This window comes from Oncorhynchus kisutch, linkage group LG6, assembly GCF_002021735.2.
Source record: "Oncorhynchus kisutch isolate 150728-3 linkage group LG6, Okis_V2, whole genome shotgun sequence".
Classification (NCBI taxonomy): Eukaryota; Metazoa; Chordata; class Actinopteri; order Salmoniformes; family Salmonidae; genus Oncorhynchus; species Oncorhynchus kisutch.
In genome coordinates, this window is record NC_034179.2 from 63967831 (window position 1) to 63985164 (window position 17334).

At 43.4% G+C, this 17334-nt stretch overlaps 1 protein-coding gene across 2 annotated transcripts; it reads right to left on the reverse strand.

Annotated features, from left to right (window-relative positions):
- Positions 1–8738: 8738 nt before the first annotated feature.
- LOC109893181 (nuclear body protein SP140-like protein) lies at positions 8739–15954 on the reverse strand. Of its 2 annotated transcripts, XM_031827168.1 has the most exons (12): positions 15310–15771; positions 13993–14040; positions 13721–13804; positions 13339–13387; positions 12926–13129; positions 12130–12269; positions 11860–11928; positions 10165–10292; positions 9908–10025; positions 9676–9750; positions 9419–9562; positions 8739–9205 (listed from the first exon to the last, which is right to left on the reverse strand). In XM_031827168.1, the coding sequence occupies exons 3-12, from the start codon at positions 13757–13759 to the stop codon at positions 9092–9094; spliced, it is 1080 nt and encodes a 359-aa protein (XP_031683028.1). In that variant the 5' UTR covers positions 13760–13804; positions 13993–14040; positions 15310–15771; the 3' UTR covers positions 8739–9091. The 2 variants fall into 2 exon arrangements, with proteins under 2 accessions (XP_031683028.1, XP_031683026.1); XM_031827166.1 differs by having other exon boundaries at positions 13993–15954.
- Positions 15955–17334: the final 1380 nt, after the last annotated feature.

The window sequence follows — 17334 nt, forward strand, 5'->3', positions numbered from 1 at the left end:
CGTACCCCTCCCAGTCAACGAGGTACTGCAAGCCCCTCACCCGGCGTCTCGAGTCCAGAATAGCTCGTATCTTGTACGCCGGGGACCCCTCGATGTCCAGAGGGGGCGGAGGAACCTCCGGAACCTCACCTTCCTGCATGGGACCAGCTACCACCGGCCTGAGAAGAGACACATGAAACGAGGGGTTAATACGATAATACGAAGGAAGTAATAATCGATAACAAACCTCGTTTATTCTCCTCAGGACTTTAAATGGCCCTATACACTGCGGACCCAGCTTCCGGCAGGGCAAGCGGAGGGGCAGGTTTCGGGTCGAGAGCCAGACCCTGTCCCCAGGTGCAAACACGAGGGCCTCACTGCGGTGACGGTCAGCGCTCTTCTTCTGCCTTATACTCGCTTGGCGTAATGACTCTTGGACAGCCCTCCAGGTCTCCTTAGAGCGCTGCACCCACTCCTCCACCGCAGGAGCCTCAGTCTGGCTCTGATGCCACGGTGCCAGGACTGGCTGGTACCCCAACACGCACTCAAATGGTGACATGTTGGTAGAGGAGTGCCTTAGTGAGTTCTGGGCTATTTCTGCCCAGGGAATATATCTCGCCCACTCCCCTGGCCGGTCCTGGCAATACGACCGCAGAAACCTACCCACCTTCTGGTTCACTCTCTCCACCTGCCCATTACTCTCCGGGTGATACCCTGAGGTCAGGCTGACCGAGACCCCCAGACGTTCCATAAATGCCCTCCAAACACGGGAGATCAACTGGGGGCCCCGATCAGAAACTATATCCTCGGGCACCCCGTAGTGCCGGAAGACATGGGTGAAAAGAGCTTCCGCAGTCTGTAGGACCATAGGGAGACCGGGCAATGGGATAAGACGGCAGGACTTAGAGAACCGATCCACAACGACCAGGATCGTTGTGTTACCCTGAGAGGGGGGAAGGTCAGTAAGAAAATCCACCGATAGATGGGTCCACGGCCGTTGTGGAACGGGAAGAGGTTGTAATTTACCTCTTGGCAGGTGTCTAGGAGCCTTACTCTGGGCGCACACCGAACAGGAGGAAACATAGAATCACACATCCCTCCTCAAAGTGGGCCACCAGTACTTCCTCTCAAGACCTCGCACTGTCCTAAAAATACCTGGGTGACCCGACGAGGGTAGACAATGAGCCCATCGAATCAATTGATCACGAACAGCCAGGGTAGGCACGTACCTACGACCCTCCGGACACTGTGGAGGCGCAGGTTCCTCCCTTAGCGCCCGCTCGATGTCCGCGTCCACATCCCATACTACTGGTGCCACCAGCTTAGCTGCCGGAATGATGGGAGTAGGATCGATGGACCTGTCCTCAGTGTCATAGAGTCTTGACAGCGCGTCGGCCTTAGTGTTGAGGGAACCTGGTCTATACGAGATAGTGAAACAAAATCTGGTGAAAAACATGGCCCACCTTGCCTGACGAGGATTCAGTCTCCTAGCTGATCGGATATACTCCAGGTTACGGTGGTCAGTCCAGATAAGGAAAGGGTGCTTAGCCCCCTCAAGCCAGGGCCTTAACCATAGCCAACAACTCCCTATCCCCCACATCATAATTCCGCTCCGCTGGCCCGAGCTTCTTCGAAAAAAAGGCACAGGAGCGGAGCTTCGGTGGCGCACCCGAACGCTGTGAGAGCACCGCTCCAACCCCAGCCTCGGATGCGTCCACCTCTACTATAAACGCCAAAGAAGGGTCCGGATGCACCAACACCGGCGCCTCAGTAAACATCGCCTTCAACTTATGAAAAGCTCCGTTCGCCTCTGCTGACCACTGTAAACGCACCGGCCCCCCCTTCAGCAGTGAGGTAATAGGGGCAGCTACCTGGCCAAAACCCCGGATAAACCTCCGGTAGTAATTGGCAAACCCCAAGAACCGCTGCACCTCCTTTACCGTGGTCGGAGTCGGCCAATTACGCACGGCCTTTACGCGGTCACCCTCCATTACCAACCCAGAGCTGGAAATGCGATAACCCAGGAAGGAAACTGATTGCTTGGAAAACTCAAATTTCTCCGCCTTCACATACAGGTCATGCTCCAGCAGTCGTCTAAGAACCTTGCGCACCAGAGATACATGCGCAGTGCGTGTAGCGGAGTAGATCAAAATATCGTCAATATACACCACTACACCCTGTCCGTGCAGGTCTCTGAGAATCTCATCCACGAAGGATTGAAATATAGCTGGAGCATTCTTTAAACCGTATGGCATGACGAGGTACTCATAATGGCCAGAAGTAGTGCTAAATGCAGTTTTCCACTCATCTCCATCCCGAATACGCACCAGATTATAAGCACTCCTGAGATCAAGTTAGGTGAAGAACTGCGCTCCGTGAAATGATTCCACTGCCGTAGCAATGAGAGGTAGTGGGTAACTAAAACCCACCGTGATGGACTTTAGACCTCTATAATCAATACACGGACGTAAACCACCATCTTCTTCACAAAAAAGAAACTCGAAGAGACAGGTGACATGGAGGGCCGAATGTACCCCTGTCCCAGAGCCTCGGTGATATAAGTTTCCATAGCCACCGTCTCCTCCTGGGACAAAGGATACACATGACTCCTGGGGAGTGCAGCGTCACCCTGGAGGTTTATCACACAATCCCCCTGCCTATGGGGTGGTAATTGGGTCGCCTTCTTTTTACTGAAAACGATAGCCAAATCGTTATACTCAGCTGGAATGCGCACGGTGGAAACCTGGTCTGGACTCTCCACCGTTGTCGCACCGATGGAAACCCCTACACACTTGCCTGAACACTCATCAGACCACCCCTGTAGAGTTCCCTGTTTCCACGAAATCGTAGGATTATGAATAGCTAGCCAGCGAATCCCCAGTACCACTGGAAACGCAGGTGAATCGATAAGGAACAAACTAATTCGCTCCTTGTGATTCCCCTGCGTAATCATCTCCAACGAAATTGTGGCTTTCCTCACCAGCCCTGACCCTAATGGTCGACTATCTAAAGAGTGCACGGCAAAAGGGGGTCTACTTTTACTAACGGAATCCTCAACCTCTGAGCGAGTCCACGATCTATAAAGTTTCCAGCTGCGCCTGAATCTACCAGTGCCTTATGCTGGAGAGAAGGAGAATAATTAAGGAAACAAATTAATAGGAACATGTGACCAACAGGAAACTCTGTGAGAGTGTGGTGCTTACTCACCTGGGGTGACCGAGGAGTGTTCTGCCTGCCCTCTCGATTCCCAGATGAATTCCTCCAGCACCGACCAGACGTGTGCCCTCTCCCGCCACAACTGGTACAGGAGGAGCTTCCTCCTCTGATCTCCCTAGACGCGGTCCCTCCTAGCTCCATAGGGATAGGAGCAGGAGGGTCAGGAGGTAGAACTGACAGGACCCTTTCAGAACGTCCGCGAGCAGCTAGCAGATGGTCCAACCGGATCGACAGGTCTATCAGTCCATCCAGGCTAAGTGTAGTATCCCGACAGGCCAGCTCCCTACGGACGTCCTCTCTCAGGCTACATCTGTAATGGTCTATCAGGGCCCTGTCGTTCCACCCTGCTCCAGCGGCCAAGGTCCGGAACTCCAGCGCGAAGTCCTGCGCGCTCCTCGTCCCCTGTCTGAGATGGAACAATCTCTCACCCGCCGCTCGACCTTCTGGAGGGTGATCGAACACGGCCCTGAAACGGCGGGTGAATTCCGGGTAATTGTCCTTCGCTGAGTCGGGCCCGTTCCAGACCGCATTAGCCCACTCCAGGGCTCTACCGGTAAGGCATGTGATGAGAACCCACACTCTCTCCTCTTCTGAGGGAGCCGGCCGAACGGTGGCCAGGTAGAGGTCTAGTTGAAGCAGGAATCCCTGGCACCCCGTCGCTGCTCCATCGTCCTCCCTCGGAGGCGTAATACGCAGAGCGCTGGAACCGGATCCAGATGGGGGAGATGGTAGAGTTGCTGGTGGGAGGGTCGGTGGGGTAGTAGGGAGACCATTCCTCTCCCATCGATCCATCCTCTCCATCATCTGATCCATCGCTGATCCTAGGCGAAGGAGGATAGACGTGTGATGAAGGACTCTCTCCTCCATAGTAGGAAAAGGAGTGGTCGCTGCTCCTGCTGACTCCATATCGTGGTGCGGGCTTCTGTTACGAGAAATGAGTGAGGAGGTGTGGAGTCAGGCGCAGAGAGAAAAAGATGTGGGAAAAAACACGCTTTAATGTCCCGGAAACATAACATGAACCAAAAGTAGAAAAACAAATTATCAGAAATATAAACGGACAGCGTGAAACCCAAATACAAACAAAATACACTCAAACAACAAAACAGACTAACAAGCCCGCACGAAACAGAAGCGGGCTGAACGAACTATATATAACCCTCCCCTAACAACCAAACAAGAAACAGGTAATACCAATCAGACAAAACCAAAGGAACACAGAACAACGGATCGGCGATAGCTAGTAGACCGGCGACGACGACCGCCGAGCGCCACCCGAACAAGAAGGGGAGTCACCTTCGGTAATATTCGTGACAGCCATGTTGCGCAGTCAACATTAGTCATAAATAGCATTATAAATATTCACTTACCTTTGATGATCTTCATCAGAATTCACTCCCAGGAATCGCAGTTCCACAATACATGTTTGTTTTGTTTGATAATGTCCATCATTTATGTCCAAATAGCTTATTTTTATCCAAAAGCTCGTTCAGGTCCAGTCAGACAAAAAGTTCAAAAAGTTAAATTACAAGTCGAAGAAACTTGTCAAACTAAGTATAGAATCAATCTTTAGGATGTTTTTATCATAAATGTTCAATAATGTTCCAACCGGAGAATTCCATTGTCTGTAGAAAAGCAATGGAACGAGAGATCATGTGAAATGCGCGTGACTGAGAACAGGGCTGCTGGCAAACCCCTTAGTCAAACAGCTCCCATCCGGCCCCCCTTCACAGGAGAAGCATGGTTGACATCTAGTGGAAGCCTTGGGAAGTGCAACATAACACATATCCCACTGTGAATTCGATAGGGGCTGAGTTCAAAAACTACAAACCTCAGATTTCCCACTTCCTGTTTGGATTTTTTCTCAGGTTTTTGCCTGACATATGAGTTCTGTTATACTCACAGACATCATTCAAACTTCAGAGTGTTTTCTATGCATATATTAGCATTTGGGACTGAGTAGGAGGCAGTTCACTCTGGGCACGCTATTCATCCAAAAGTGAACATGCTGCCCCCTATCCCAAAGAAGTTAACCGTTTTCCAGAACTTCTTGGGGTTAGACCCACAGAGTGAGAACTGCTCCTTAAAGTAACTCACTTTGGCTTTCCGGATAGCCTGCGTGCACTTAATTCTCATTTGCCTGAACGAGAGCCAGTCAGCCTGAGTATGCATGTGCCGTGCCTTTCACCAAATGCAAGCATCTTCGACACAGGGGATCAAGCTGATTCTATACCAATTTACAGAGGCCAGGTCATGAAGGAAGGCTTGCTCATTAAAGTTTTTAGCAAGAGTCTATGACAAATCAGGACAGGTTGTTTCACTGAGCAGCCATTACGAACACAGGCTGTAAAACAGTGGTCACTAAGGTCATTACAGAAAACACCAGACTGGTACCTATCAGGACTATTTGTGAGGATAACATCGAGGAGAGTAGCATTTTCTGGGTGTTTGGAGTCATACCTTGTAGGATTGGTAATAATCTGAGAAAGATTTAGGGAGTCCCATTGCTTTAGGACTTGGTCAGGTGGTTTAAGCATGCCCCAGTTTTGGACACCTTGCAGGACAAATTCAGACTTAGTGTAAGGGGCCAGGAGTGAGCTTAGGGCAGCTAGGGTACAAGCCGGTGCTGATGGAGGATGATAACACCCCGCAACAGTCATCGAAGAGCTATTTTAAAGTGTAATGCTTAAAACCAGCAAATCTAATTGTTTGGGGAGAGACAACTGAGCACTGAATGTGATCCTTGGTAAAGATTGCCACTCCCCCACCTTTGGAAGATCTGTCTTGCCGAAAAAGGTTATAGCCAGAAAGGTTAACGTCAGTATTCAAAACACTCTTTCTTAACCACATCTCAGTCATGACCAACACATCTGGATTGGAGCTGTGAACCCACACTTTCAATTGACCATTTTAGGTAATAAGCTTCTTGTGTTAACGTGCAGAAAACCCAACCTTTACGAGAGCAGAAATCAGTGAAGCAGGTATCAGAGCACAGGTCAGAATTGGGATTAGGAACAGTAGATGGGCAAGGGTGTACATGCACATTTCCAGATGTCATCAACAGTAATTCAATCAAGGCACGGCAGAGGACAGGGAGAGCTCTGCAGTGTTGATTTATGATATTTGAATGTGCATTAGATGGCAACAGGATCATATTATACAGCAATTTCATCAGGTAACATGAAAACAAAGCTGGCGAGAGGTGGTTAGAATAGGATGAGGGGGCCAAAGGTCTGTGTAACCAACATAGGAATCAACATGCCACACAAAGTTGGGCCCCTTTGCAAAGTATGCTCACCTTCTAAGTCTTCTGCATTTGAAACATGTAATTAACTTAATAGAATTACATTTAGGCTGCAATATGTGACTCGTTTCAGGAAGTTAGGCGTATGTTGCGTATCACTACTTCACAGGAGCACCCTTTGAACATAAACTTTTATTTTTTTTAAATGCGTTTTTTGAGTAGAAATGCCTTCTGGAACATGTGAACTTTCAGCCTAGGTGGTTTAGCCATGGAAAAAGCCAGCAACCTTCCCGGTAGCCATGATTGGCTGAGATAATGAGTGGGCTGGACATGCCGAGAGATTCGGATTGGTCTTCAATGTAGCACACTTCTGTCTATAATATTAGCTGGTCAGTATGTGTAGGTAATCCTTTCTAACACTGCTTTTTTGAAAGATATCAAGTAGTAGAACTGCATAAGTGTTGCTCTCCACTTTCCGGAGGACCGAGTTCTGAAATCAGTGGAATTATAGTATGATAGGAGATGGAGAAAATTATGGTGTTTGATTGCAATTTGCAGACAGAGTCGAAAAGAGAACACACAGAATGTTCACATCTTCAAACTAAGGGCATCTGTGACAGAGAGGGAGAAGCGTCCATCCATGTATATGGGTAAGAGAGTCTAGCTAGCTACATTTTCAGATATTATACATTTCTAATTTTGTCAGAAAATCGTTTTCATTTTAAGTTAAAGTGTACTGTTAGCTAGCTAGGTAACATTAGCTGGCTGGCTAGCTAGTAACGATACGTGTATGGTCTGTGCTGTGTAGTAATGCTATTCATATTTCAGAGATAGTTATAGCCTAATGTCAGGATTGGGGAGTAACAGATTACAGTTACTGTTTTTTGTAATCCCTTACATGTAACGGATTACATATAATCCGTATGTAAACCGGTAACTATAATCCGTAACGTTACCAGCTTAAGTATTGTAATCAGATTACAGATACTTTTGAAAAACGAGATGATTACTTCGAGGATTACTTTTAAATTCTTAAAGGATGTTTTGGGGCGGCAGGTAGCCTAGTGGTTAGAGCGTTTGGCCAGTAACCGAAATGTTGCTTGATCGGGGATCCTTGAGCTGACAAGGTAAAAAATCTGTCGTTCTGCCCCTGAACGAGACTGTTAACCCACTGTTCCTAGGCCGTCATTGTAAATAAGAATTTGTTCTTAACTGACTTGCCTAGTTAAATAAAGGTTAAAAAAGAGAAAAGGATTGAGATATTTGCAAAGAGAAACACACCTCTGTTGATTCAATGAGAGAGATGATCATCCAAAAATGATCCGAGTGGCGCAGCGGTCTAAGGCACTGCATCTCAGCGCTAGAGGTGTCATTACAGACCCTGGTTTGATTCCGGGCTGTATGTGAGACTATAGATGTGGACTTTGGAGATCAGGTTGTTTTAATTAAGCAGAATTCACTCTCTGCATCCTGCATCTGGATCCAAAAGAAAAGAAAACATTTGTAGAGCCACATACGTTCTGAGAATCGTCGCCTCTTTCTCTCATCGCGCATCAAAATTATTTTAGAATACAAAAATTAGTACAGCCTCTCCTTATTATGCATCCACACATAACATATATTTTACATATATAAAACCGCATACCTGCATCCAAAAGGAAATAAAACATTTGTAGAGCACATTTGTTCAGCGAATCGTCACCTCTTTCTACAACAGATGCACAACACAAGGGACTAGGATCATTCGAGGAGCTCGCCATCGTTCACACATACAATAGCCTGCTAATACCTTAGCTAGCTATGAACCATATGTTGAATTCATAATGTTAATATCATCCTAAAAAGTAGTTACAGGTGCATCTTAACAAAACCATCAACGTATGAGTAACATCTAAATATACAACATTATTCATGAACAAAACAGTGTGTATGACTTTGTGCTTAAAATAATCACATTTTTCTGAAGACGACAGAAAAAACGTGCCTACCTCTCATAGCACATCAAAATGATTTGAGCACGAGCACGCAGGGCAAATGTAAGTACACACTCCCCTACTCCCAGGATGCAGGCATGCATAATAACAAATCAACATGCCATATTAATATATGAACCTGGTGAAATTCACACAGTACTTTAACAACTGTTACATTAGCAGCGTATGCAGGTCCTGCATGAGGGCAGAGACCCAAAGCACCCGCTGACCTAACTGCCCTGAAGAGGGCGCTGCTGCTCTGTCTGATGATATTCTCCTCAACAGAACCACATTCTGGTAGCCTACACAGTCAAACAAGTACTATGTTGTACAATGTTTTAGAAATTCATGAGTTTATTTTTGCTAGAATCCCTGGACATGAATCTAGTGAGGCCTAACCTGAAGTAAGAACCTGGAAGGTGAGGAATTCTAAGGATCTTGTATGAGAAGTTAGCAAAGCAACATTTACTGTGTGAAATGCAATGTTATCACCATCATTCAATTTCAATTATCATCACACACCCATTTTGACTGCTAGAACGAATGAAAGAAATTCATGAAAGGACTAGATGGATAATAATGTACATGCAAGTCTGTATGAAGGCTGTATAGAAAGACCAGGGCATGGTGAATATTTCCTGTTGTCTCATAGTGAGATAACAGTACAGACTTGATGAAGGCTCTACTGGCTGTTGGATGCAGTTGGATGCTGAAGTTGGATGCTGAATGTACTCTTGAACTCTCTCTCAAATAGATCCTTCAATTGTTCACCCATCCCACGGAACTCTGCATTGTCCTTCATTAAAAAAAGACAGGCACATTTGTATAGAAAACATAATAAACTAGTAATGCATAAAACACAACTCATTTAGCCTAATTCCTATTTGTTATGGATTAAAAAAAGACACATTGTTAAAGTGTTATTCATGCATTAGCACAATTCCAAGATTTGTTCAAAAAAATGTTGCCCTAAGTCTTCACATTGGATACTGCAGTAGTGCAGTCTTACCCTGTTAAATGTGGCACAGTTGGTGAAGATAAGCAACACATCAGACACAAAGTGTTGCACCGACTGGTAGAGATTCTGCTGCAGCTTCTCCACAACCCTGTCCAGCCATATAGGGTTTTTTATCACACTGGTGTAGTTTCTCACCTGGCAATGAAACATACAGACGGAGATATGTGAAATTTGACACACACACACACACACACACACACACACACACACACACACACAGAGAGAGAGAGAGAACCAAGCAAACTGACATTGATGCAAGGATCTGCCACAGCGATGTGTTCCTCGTCCGCATTGTACAGACACAGCAGGAGGTACTGGCATTCCTGTCAGAGTAAACACACCTTTATGTGACTGGTCAAATATTGTTTACATTTAATTCTGAATAATTATTTAATGTCAAATATATGGTGATGCTTATAATGGACAGGCAATTGGAGGTAGTTGGACCAATGATAGAAGTCATTCATTCAGGCTCCTCACCAGTTGGTGGTCTGAGATTCGGCAGGTTAAGGCTTCCTGGTAGGTCATTTGTTTGGGGTAGCGCCACGACTGACTGGCCCTCAGTACACAGAATGTACACATCCACGGACAATCATCCCTGTGATTACACACACACACGCACACATTTCAATAGTGCACAAAAAGCTGACAGCTAAGTTTACACAGAACAAACATACCTCTCTTATATCAATCTCTTTGTCTCACTCTGTCTCTCATCAACCCTCAACTCTTCTCACCCCAGGATAGCATCATCCACATTAGGAAGATGACATCTCTGATGGAAGGAGCGAGGACACTCATCACAGCATATCAAGCTGCCCTGGCTTCTACAGATGAAGCAGTCGTCATCGTTATCCTGATCATGCTGCCAAGACAGAGAAGAGAGGAAGGTGAGAAGGAATTGGAAACAAACAAGCACCAACTGCCTGTTTGTGTGTTAACGAATATCGTACAGATTGGTTTCCCACACCCTCGGGTGTAAAACAAGGACATGCCTTATCACCAACTCTGTTTGCTATGTTTATGAATGATTTGGCAAAATAAATGAAACAGTTAAATACTGGAGTAGGATATGATGATGAAATGCTGATGTATTTTTATGGCAGAAACTGAACAAAACCTGCGGAAAATGTTATTACGTCCAGTCAATTGATTTTCAATTTTGTGGTGGTGAAGACATTCTTGAATGTATTAGCAATTATACATATTTGGCATTAATATTTGGCCTTAACTGGGGACATGGGCTGGGATCCCTGTGACGTGAGATGGAAGGCGTGCATATTGAGACTTTGGAATAGACTGTTGGATATGCCTTTTGCCAGAAAAGTTTTCAATGGGATCTGTTCATAGGAGGAGCCTGGGCAACCAAAATGTCGAACCTTTTCCAGCGGTCTGACTTTTAACATTTGTGCGAAGACCAAATTAACGGAGATATAGATACTATTTAAAAACAACTGATGACGCAATATGAAAATAAATGGGTGGGGGAGATGATTCATAAACCCAAATTGAGAACCTTTTGTTTGATTAAGGGTGAATTTGTGTGTGAGAGATACAGTATATTATGTACAACCTACCTAAAAGCAAGAGATCGCCATGTGTAAGACCAGAGATATTTCCCCTGCGTATTGAAACAGGTCGGGATAATGGATGAGGAAAAACGATGTAACTATTGTGACCTCAAGAAACAGAGAATAACATTCATTTTATCATCCATTGCACTTTCTACCACGATATATATACACTTGTCCTTATTTCAGGAACCCACCAGATTTACCCTGGCAATATGTGGCTGAGTGATGAGGAGAAACTGAAATGTTTTTTTGTACATTGTGTATTTCTGTTCTCTGAATTTTTCGATAAAGCCTGGAATAAAAGAAAAAGAGCAACCTATAATTACATTCTAAAAGTATTTAGCTCTTATATAGCAAAGTGCACATATGTGTATAGATTGTCTGTAGGGCTGTCTCACAGTCTTCTCTCTGATCTCTCTGATCTCACACTTGAATATTCTCTTTGTGCAAGATCAGGTTGAAACACCTTCTGTTGAATTTTTCTGTATTTATGTATAATTTTTACAGATCAAGGGTTATTATTATTATTATTGCTTGAAAAACCTTATCTACTATTATGTACTGATTTATTTTTCATTATTTATGCATTGCACACTGCGCAGAACACCAGAAGAATTATCACTGAATTATCACTGTGAATCATTGTAATGCTTGTTTATGTGTCAATTAATCCTGTAAGGGATGGGTTGCCGACTGATGATTTGACATGAAAATGTCATTCATTCATTCCCTATACAGTGATGTTAAGAAACATCTTGGAATTTCATTATTACAACTGAAGCATTCGTTTAACCAATGTAATTTGCTGATTGGTAAGTGGGTGCCACCATGTTCCTGAGGGTCGAGGGAGAAACGTACCCTGTCTTTGGCCGTGGAGCTGCACAGCTTGCACTTACACAGGAGAGAGTGGATGACCAAGATCTTACTCTGGAAATGAGAAACAAACAAAGACAGTAGTAGTACTAGTAAAATGTCTTTGAAGACAGCAAATGTTTTCACCACAGGTCCTTAAAGACCTTGCAGACTATCTTAAACCATTCCTTGTACAGTAGGTTGGTAGGTGCCAAACACACATTTTTTCTCTCTCATCTTTCTTTCTCTCTCTCTGTGTTCTCTTTCCGTCTGTACCTCTATGAGGAGGCTGAGTGGTTTCCCGTCCCACTGGATGTCTTTCTTCCAGGAGGGATCTTCCAGATTTGACCCCCCCGTCAAAAACTCCACCGGGGTCATCCAGCGCTGCTCCGTTCGGATGCTCTTTCCACACGACCCTGGGGCAACAGAGAAGATAGGGGCAGAAGGACAAACTCAAATGAAACCCTACTATAACCTTAATATACATTACATTTGGCGCATTACAGCTGACCAGAGTGACATGGGGCTATGGTAAAATAACATGTAGTGTATTGTCAACAATAGCTAACGGTTTGTCATTTACTTTATTACGTTTATGTTTGCAGGGAAATTTTCAGTAAAAGTGACGGTTTTAGCCAGTAGGCAAACTTTCTACCGCTGTCTCTGGGCAGTACAGACAATGAGCACATACAGAGCAGAGAGCAACACATGACAACTAACTCTTAGTATGCAGACAGACAGAGCAATAACACAATAAGCAACCAAACAAAAGACAGAAAATGAACAAAGAAAATCTACACACCTCACAAACTACAGACAGGTTGAGTGTTGCACAGTTACGTGTGTCTAAAGGCAGTGAGTTCCAGACATGGGAAGCTCTCACAGTGAAAGCCATCTGACTGAAGGTGCTTTTCCTTAAGGGAACGATACAGTCACCTCTCATGGCAGACCTTGTGGGTCTGCTGAAAAGGGTTTTCTGCTTGATAAAAGCACTAAGTGGGGTCAGTATTTGAAGTGCAGCCAGAGAAAGAGGGTTGCCAACATGTAAAAGTGTCTCCAGTAAAATTTGTACCTGATGCAAACCGATCCTTATGTAGCATTCCATTGATGGCTCCACAGGTGACTTTGAAGACAGACTTCTTCACACCACAATGGCTGCCTCCTGTACTGCTCTCTCCAGCAGTGTTTGCCTGATCTCTTCTCTCTCCTTCCTCGCTTTCCTGCTCAGCTTCTTCTTCCTCCTCTTCCTCCTCATCATTGTCATCCTCCTCAGATTCTGAAGTAAAGATCAACAAAGAGGTTTAGGGAAAGATGGTTTATTATATAAGTGTGAAAGGTCAGGCCTGCGTCACAAAACCTGCGTCACAAAACCTTAATCTTAACAACAAAAACACAAAGTTAGAGAGACAACACCATCCCCTTTACCAGATAGTCATGTCTAAAGGATTCAGAAAGATTCCATTGAGCTGTGATTGGTGTACATACCTGTGATTGAGCCCACTGATTGGTTGAAGGGAAACAGTGCTCTCTTGGCCTAGATAGGAAAAAAGGGACAGATCAGTTTTACATATATCAGTCACATAATACACTCTTCTTTATCCAATATGGTAAGAACATGGACAAACAAAATGATCATTGGTCAAAGTATGATCACGCACAAGAAATATAAATTCATGCCCGTATAAACATCAGAATATCAACGGATAAGGCTAAGCTGTTGTCAAGTTCAGATGTTGCAATAAAACTGATTCATGACTAACAATCATAAACAACATGTACTCAGATGCTATGACGATGCAGCACTTTCTATGCATTTTCAATGGTTCCACATGTTTCTATGCCCAGTATGGTAAGAGGTTGTACTTACAGAAGCTGAATTACCATGCTGTGTTACCGTTCTATTCATTTGTAGGGACCTCCGAACAGTGGATGAGGAACCAGGGTGGTGATCCTGGATTGCATTCAGTTGTTAAAGGCAAGGATATATACTTTTACATAGAATGATGCTGTACTGTTATATAGATATACAGTATGATGTGGATGTACTAAGCATTTGAGAGCATTTGTACAACTAAATAGTCAAATAAAGTTTGGCTGTTAATCCAGAGAATGTGGTATATTGAAAGATTGGTCTCCTACCTGTGCACTCTTTCTTCTTTTAATGTCTGGTGAAGTTAAATGACCTCCCTGAGGTGGGTGGAATGGTGAAATGAAGGGGGAGAGAAGGGGAACAGACATTGGTTTTGAGTGTTGAGTGACTGATTGGAACATCAGTGAAATAACTGTACAGTTTGTTTATTTACAGAAAAACAAAAAGGGTATAATGTGTAGCTATAGTTCGTTGCTCTGTCTGACCCAATTTTCTGGTATATGTAATGATAAACCGATATGCTGTGGTAAAAGTAGGGGATACCGGGGTTGGTTGCCTCATGGGTTGGTTGTGACAGTGCTAATTACTACCAACAGAAATGGACCTGTGTGAATTCTTTGAAATAACTCATCCACCTGGTCAGTTCACGTCAGCATGACAAAACATTGTGTACGGCGTGCGTACTGGCGGCAGAGAAGTCAAGCACAGGAGAGCAAAAACTGTGTTTACAACGGCGCAGTTTAATAATAAAAACCACCGGAAACAGAACAATAAATCAATGGGTACAAAACCTGTCGCACACCAGAATAACGTGCACAAGCAATACAATAAACTACAATAAATTACAATAAACAATTCCGGACAAGGACATGGGGGGAACAGAGGGTTAAATACCCAACATGAAATGATGGAATTTAAACCAGGTGTGTGGGAAGACAAGTCAAAACAAATGTAAAATGAAAAGTGGATCGATGATGGCTAGAAAACCGGCAACGCAGACCACTGAAAGCCACCTGAACAAGGAGAGGAACTAACTTCAGCGGAAGTCGTGACACATTGAGGTGAGAGGAATGTATTTTTTATAAGTACAACTAAAACAATAAATGTGTGATATTTTCTATTTTCTTTGTAAATGTTTTAATTATGGGAGTATCCATGAACATGTACGTTTGTTGAAAAGAGGAAAAGAGGAAAGGGAGAGCTAGCATCTTAATTTATTGAGTCATATCCCAGTCTACTTATTTTTATAAAAACATATATTTTAACATTATTTAACTAGACAAGTCAGCGACATCCTCTAGGGGTACCATCCCCCCCTGCTCAACTGACACAGTGGCGCACAGAACGCAAAAATATTCTTAGAAATATTTAACCTCCACACATTAACAAGTCCAATAGCTCAAATGAAAGATAAACACCTTGGTCATCTAGCCAGCAAGTCAGATTTCTAAAATGTTTTACGGCGAAAACATAGCACATATTTATGTCAAACCACCACCAAAAGATAGGCTAATTTACATAGCCATATTTGTGGAACAATAGATGCAATCACAAAAGCAGGATTAAAAGAAAAATAATTCACTAACCTTTTGAAAATCTTCATCAGATGACAGGAATAGGACATGTTATACAGTACATTTATGTTTTTTTCAATAATATGCCATTTATATCCATAAATCACTGTTTACATTGAACGTCATGTTCAAAAAATGCTACTACAATGTCCGGAGAAATTATTTTAACTCTGCCAGATAACAGAAATACACATCATAAACGTTGACTAAATATACATGTTCTACATATAGTTAGAAAGATACACTTCTTCTTAATAAAACAGCTGTGTTACATATTTTACGTTACAGAATTCGTTCACTTGTCAATAATATGAGACGGCGCTCATAGATTAGCAATATGGCTCCGCTATTTCGGAGTCCACAGAAACACATAATAACCACATAAATATTCCCTTACCTTTGCCGTTGTTCGATCAGAAGTCGTGGAAGAAGTCATACTTACCAAAACCAGCGTTTGCCTTTCAAATGTGTGTCTTTGGGTTATCAAACGCGACTAATTTCGGCTGAAATGCACCCAAAATTCTATGGGTTGCGCATCAAAACTTCAAAATTACATATTATATGTCGACTAAACTGGTCAAACTAAGTTCAGAATCGAGCTAAAACATGTTATAAACATACATAAAAATCCTTAGCCCGAAAGGACAAGCCTATATCGTTTGGTGGATCTTGGAACCGAGAGAGAAAAACACAGAGGCGCGCACGTATTATTGCGTGACCCGAGGGTTTCTTCCCGCCAAAGGGTGAGGGAGCGCGCGATCTTCACAATGAAGCGCCCCATTGAAAGAGGATATCGCGCTGAAGAGATAGGAACTGTTCCCAGATCTGTAGCTGGTTGGGAAGGGTGGGGGCGATGACGTCAAAGTTGGGCCAACTTTTCTGCTGACAGAAAGAGTTTGGAAGAATGGCTGCCCTGTGAGTTCTGCTTTACATAGAGACATAATTTGAACGGTTTTAGAAGCTTTAGAGTGTTTTCTATTCAATAATATTTATTATATGCATATATTAGCCATTTTTGACAGATTTTTTGTCAGTTTACTATGGGCACGCATTCCTCCAAAGGGGGCAGTATTCTGCCATAGCCTTAACTTAAAAACACTGAGAGGGAGTTGAAAGTCCGTGTTGCCCAGCAACAGCCCCAAAACATCACTGCTCTAGAGGAGATCTGCATGGAGGAATGGGCCAAAATACCAGCAACAGTGTGTGAAAACCTTGTGAAGACTTACAGAAAACATTTGACCTCTGTCATTGCCAACAAAGGGTATATAACAAAGTATTGAGATAAACTTTGTTATTGACCAAATACTTATTTTCCACAATAATTTGCAAATAAATTCATAAAAAATCCTACAATGTGATTTTCTGGATTTTTTTTCTCATTTTGTCTGTCATAGTTGAAGTGTACCTATGATGAAAATTACAGGCCTCTCTCATCTTTTTAAGTGGGAGAACTTGCACAATTGGTGGCTGACTAAATACTTTTTTGCCCCACTGTATATAGAGTACAGGGAACATAAGGTTGAATATATTATTATAGACCTGCTAGATCTACTGTCTCATTTAAATTATGACAGACCAGCTAGATCTACTGTCTATTTTATTTTATGGCATTTCAGTTAGATCTACTGTCTCTATTATATTATGACAGACCAGCTAGATATACTGTCTTTATTAAATTACAACAGACCAGCTGTATCTACTCTCTCCATTTCACTTTGGCCATTGTTGTGGGCCTGCTCTCCCCTCAACAGCCTCAAGTAGGCTATTTCATGTGGGGGTGGAGTGGGGCGGCAGACACACACATCTCACATTTCATTACATTACATTTTTATATATTGCTACTAACATTTAAAAAAATCCCAAATAATATTTTATATTATTAATTTCAAACAACGGCATTAGCATGAGAAGAACTTACCAGTCCAAAACGATGTCCTCTCCGTTCAAAAAATATTCCTCCATTTGGGAATCGCTAAATGAATCGTCCTCCAACAATCTCTGTCTCACTTTCCCGATCAATTTCTTCTAAAATGTTTT